Raw genomic sequence first — 5716 nt, forward strand, 5'->3', positions numbered from 1 at the left:
TTTAAAAATAATAATATTAATAAACGAAAATGAACGCAAAAAAAACAAAAAAATATTAAAAAAAAATTAAAAAACCAACATTTCGCAGAGCTGTAGCTAGATTCGCACAGGCTTTAATGGATCCGCTGATGGTGGATTCTCAAAGAGTTCTGTGGACTGATATCAAACATAAGTTTATTATTTTTAACCTTTTTTTGTTAAATTATTTACATAATCACATAAGGTATTAGTGTATTAAAAAAATTAATATTAATAAACAAAAATGAACGCAAAAAAAAACGAAAAGAAAAATCAAAAAACAGCAATTCCGCATAGCTGTAGATGATCCGCAGAACATTTAATAGTTCTGCAGAGGGTGTATACTGACTTGTAGAGGTGTACACTGATCCGTTGATAAACGGTTCTGTAGATTCCCAAACAGTTATGTGGACTGATATCGAACATAAGTTCATTATTTTTAATATTTTTTTTGTCAAATTATTTATATAATCACATAACGTATTAGTGTATTTAAAAAATATATATATTAATAAACGAAAATGAACGAAAAAAAACAAAAAAAACGAAAAAAAATAAAAAAACAGCAATTCCGCAGAGATGTAGCGGATCCGCAAAGCAGCTAATAGATCCGCAGAGAGTGCTCTGCGGATCCTTTGGTCATTTTCCAAAATCCATTTTTTCTTGATCATTTTCTTCAAACAGCCTTTTCTTTTTTGTTATATCACAAACTTTCTCTGAAAATAAGGGCTTTTTATCTAAATTTTTTGTTAAATGCAATTAAAGAAACGGTCATTTGACGAATATACCTTCACTATAAGCACCTTGTAATTTATATCCGAGATGTTGAGCATGTTTTGACCGGAAATCAGTAGCGGGAAGAAAATGACTGGTGGCGTGGGCGTTATCCAAACCCTCAATCCCTCCGCATTTCCACCACCTACCGCCACCACTCCACCTACAATTACTAGAATCAAAGCACTCAAACCGCTCAACGCCATATCAGCAGAGACCAAAGAGATCAGGGTGTGCACAAACAAACCTTGCCGGCGACAAGGATCAACGGAGGCCCTCCAAGTCCTCTCAGGCATCAATCCACCCAATATCACCGTCAAGTCCTGCGGTTGTTTGGGTAAATGCGGCGCTGGACCCAACCTCGTAGTCCTACCGGGCCCGACTTATGTGAATCACTGCGCCACTGCTGCTCGTGCTGCTGATATCATGGCAATTGTAGCAGGTCACGATTCGGGGGATTGGAAGACGAGTCTGGAGGCGCTTTCCATGAGGAAAAGAGCTGAGATTGAGATTGAGAATGGTGATTTCGCCACGGCTGAGATTTTGTTATCTGAGGTTAGTTGGTCAAAACTATGTTCAAACTGCAAAATTCATGTAGATATTGTTGGAAATTGAAATGTTGCGTTGCATTTTTCATAATTTTTGATGTGGAATTTTAGTTCTACAGCTGCTCTACTTCATATTAGCATAGAAAATTCATTTCCAAATCTACTCACCACTCACCATTGTCAATAAATTACATAATCAATCAAGTTTTTTCACTTTTTATGATGATCATGCTGCAGGCAATCAATCTGAATCCAATTGGTGGACTTCACTACATATATAAAGACAGGTTAGTGATGCTTAGATATCTATAAACTTTATGCCCTAGTCTATCTTTCACCAAATAATTAGATTATCATTCTTTTTGTGTGATCTAACAGGGTCTGATCCAGGTCTATTGCAAGATTGGGAATGAACAAGGCGATTGATGCTCTTGCAGATGCCATAGAAACTTCTACTCTTGCTCCCAAATATCATGAGGTTAGTTAATTAGTTATTATGGATTTATGAACTATGATTTTTAATTTATGATAGATTTGGGACTCTAAATGTGTAGGCATACATGTGTAAGGGTGATGCTTTAATGGCTATGGAACAATTTGAGGAAGCCGGGGATTCTTATTCAATGGCTTTAGAGTTGGATCCTTCTATCCGTACTTCCAAACCTTTTAAGGTAATCAAAATTTCATGTTTTAAAGTTTTTGATTTTGATCCACAAAATTCTTGGGCTTTAGTCAGAAAAAAACCCAACTTATTATCCCCAATGTTAAAAAAAAACCCATTATGTTATTAAAACCATTATTTTTTTGCATCAGGACGATAAAAAAAACATTTGCTATGGATTTAAAAAGATTACATGACATTATTAATTTCTAGAAGCTGTAACTTTTTCTCGGAGAAATTTTTTGTCATTTTGCTAAAAACTGTGATGCCCAAATTGCTAGAAAGTGTAATTGCTAATCAACATAAGTTTTATACTTTTTAAATTAATAATGTAATGTAATCTTTCTTAATTTCACTTAGGCTATGTAATAGGTTTTCTTAGGGTATCCGGTTGTGAAACATTAATTTAACCAAAATCAGAAAATATTATGTTTTTAAGAGACGCAAAAATAACATAACATAAAGGGTTAATGTTTTTTTAGAATAAGAGGATAATTCGTTGGGTGTTTTCTGGACATTTATGTGGTTAATATTTATTTCTGTGGTTAATATTTATTTCTAGGCTCGGATTGCGAAGCTTCAAGAGAAATTAACTATTGCAAATTGTTAATTCTTGATTTATGATGAATTGCTAGAGCACTAAAAATTGATGAGATGGACCATTTGGCCTCTTTATCTAATGTACTTGCCATTTTGTGAGGTTGATGAACCAACTATGTATATAGTTATTTTATTAGATAGAATCTTTTGTATTAAAATGATATCTCTAAATATTATTAAAAGAGAAATCTTATGACATCATTTAAAACAATCTGGGCTGTTGAATGTGTTTTCTTTATTGTTTTTACACTCTTAGATCAATTTGCTTACGTCACCTTGATTAAACAAGAAGTCAACCTGTTATATTAGGAAATTAAATGTAGAAATTGAATGAAAATAATACTTGAATTTTTTCCAAACTTACAACTACAAAATTGGTTCCTTATTAATGTAAACTTTAAATTTAGGTTCTATTTCCATTCAAAATTGTTTTCCAAATATATTATATGTTGAAATCTAGGAAACTATTAATTTCTAATTTCAAAAGTTTCGGATATTATTATGAACCAATACACTTTGAAGTACGATATCTTAAGTTTAAATGAGATTTCAATTGATTACCTACTAATTTTCATCATATTGACTTGTATATATATTTCAAACCTTTATAATAATCGATTTACACCAACATTATGTCATAATTCCTCCGCAGAAAACAAATGCAAAAAAACTTATACCTTCCCATCAGTCGGATTAGTCGAATAAATGTATGTACTTTTTCCTTAAATCCTTTTAATCTATATGTTTCATATTGTTTTCAAATTTATATGTTTTTACTCATTCGTATGTTTCTTTGTTGAATACTTATAATTTGGATGTATAATGTTGTTTTAGATTATTTTTTTTTTGATGTTGTGTTTGGTTCTTGGTTCCGTCTTTTTAATCGGTAACTATGATCCTATTTTCGAAAACAGTAAACTCAATGTGAAAATTGGATGTTATATATAATGAAATTATGATGTTAAAATTGGTTCTTGTTTTAGTTTCTATAATCTCTAAATATTATTAAAAGAGAAACCTTATGACATTATCTAAAACAATTTGAGCCGTTGATTTTGTTTTCTTTATAGGTTTTACACCCTTAAATCAATTTTCTTACGTCACCTTGATCAAACAAGAAGTCAACCCGTTATACTAGGAAATTAAATGTAGGAATTGAATGAAAATGATACTTGAATTCTTTCCAAACTTATAACTACAAAATCAGTTCCTTATTAATGTAAACCTTAAATTTAGGCTCTATTTTCATTCAAAATTGCTTTCCAAATATATTATATGTTGAAATCTCGGAAATTATTAATTTCAAATTTCAAAAGTTTCGGATATTATTATGAACCAATACACTTTGAAGCATCATATCTTCTATTTTAAGTTTAAATGGGATTTCAATTGATTACCTGCTAATTTTCGTCATATTGAATTGTGTATATATTTCAAACCTTTTTAATAATCGATTTACACAAACATTATGTCATAACTACACCGCAGAAAACAAACGCAAAAAAACTTCAACCTTCCCATCAATCTGATTAGTTGAATAAATGTATGTACTTCTTCCTTAAATCCTTTTAATTTGTAAGTTTGATATTGTTTTCGATTTTTTTATGCTTTTACTCATTCGTATGGTTCTACGTTGAATACTTATAATTTGGATGTATAATGTTGTTTTCGATTTTTTTTTTGATGTTGTGTTTGGTTCTTGTTTCCATCTTTTTAATCGGTAACTATGATCCTATTTTCGAAAACAGTAAACTCAATGTTAAAATTGGATGTTCTATATAATAAAATTAGGATGTTACATGTGTGTATACCTTTGTAAAAAATAAATAGACAAGACAAGAGATGACATGACATAATATAATAGACAGGTTGTACAAAAGACATGAACGCCCTCATTAGAAAGTTTTCTTATATCTCCGTTAGTAACAGAATAAGAATAAAAAATATACCTTCTCTACAATTGATGTGAGCTCTAAAGTTAAATATAAGTATGTTGTGATTGATGAAAATAGTCTCCTGTATTCTTTGTTCAAAAAGAATCGGTACCATACATGGGCAGGTAAGAATACATGGTATAATAGAAGTGTGTACTCAACTAGACTCAACATTTGACCCTGAAATACCAAAAACACCCCTCAGAACCTTCTGAAAAAAAAATCCAGTATACTCAAGGACCAAAAATGTAATTTACTCTAAACTTAAGTATATATATATATATATATATATATATATATATATATATATATATATATAAATTTTGTTGTTATGCTATATGTTTTTTAGTTTTGGTTCAAAGGCAAAATGGTCATTTAAAAAAAACTAATAGTTAGGCTGTGACAACCCAAAACTTTCATCCTATGTAATTGGTCCGCGTATTGTCTTTAAATCTTGAATTCATCATCCTTTGTAAATCTTGTGGTTCCAAATGCGTGTTTTGGACATAATATAGTCTAGTTATGGGTCTTAGGAGGTGTTGGAAAGTGTTTTGCATCATGAAATTGGATCAAACACACCAAAAGAGGTGTGTGCGGCCACACTTTTGTGTGTACGGCCATACTCCCATGTGTGCGGCCGCACACCCAACCGCACACCCTCCAGCCTCACACCCAAACATATATATAGATGGATACCCACTTCATTCATTCATTTGGATGCTCCTTACTCTCTCTACTTTCTCTCTCTAAAATCTTCAACCAAGAACACCTTGAAGGCCTCATATTTGTGATCTAGTTCATCTTCAAGCTTATTAGTGGTAAACACTTGAATCCCAAGCTTTAAAACTCATCATGTTCATCATATTCATGGTCCCTTGAAGGTGTACGACCGCACACCTTCATGAGGGGGCAGCACACATTCAAATCTCCTTAGTGTCAAGAGCAAACACATCATTTGGACTCACAGGAGGAGTGTACGGCCGCACACTCCTGTGTACGGCCGCACACACACACTCTGAACGGCCGCACACACACTTGTGTGCAGCCTCACACACCCTTCTGGCCGCACACCTCAGCCGCACACTCAATTTCAAGGCCATGCACTCACTCAAATGCCAACTTTTGGCCCTAAACTTGCATGAATCATTAAGTATGGATCATGAGACACTTGTACTCAGTAA

General features: G+C 32.5%; 1 protein-coding gene across 1 annotated transcript; it reads left to right on the forward strand.

The window, feature by feature from the left end:
- The first annotated feature begins 810 nt into the window (after positions 1–810).
- Positions 811–2812, forward strand: LOC111886159 (uncharacterized). The gene is made up of 5 exons (XM_023882387.3): positions 811–1347; positions 1578–1627; positions 1731–1818; positions 1895–2011; positions 2564–2812. Exons 1-5 carry the CDS (start codon positions 883–885, stop codon positions 2609–2611), a joined length of 768 nt encoding a protein of 255 aa, XP_023738155.1. The 5' UTR covers positions 811–882; the 3' UTR covers positions 2612–2812.
- Positions 2813–5716: the final 2904 nt, after the last annotated feature.

This window comes from Lactuca sativa, chromosome 3 (assembly GCF_002870075.4).
Source record: "Lactuca sativa cultivar Salinas chromosome 3, Lsat_Salinas_v11, whole genome shotgun sequence".
In the NCBI taxonomy this organism is placed as follows: Eukaryota; Viridiplantae; Streptophyta; class Magnoliopsida; order Asterales; family Asteraceae; genus Lactuca; species Lactuca sativa.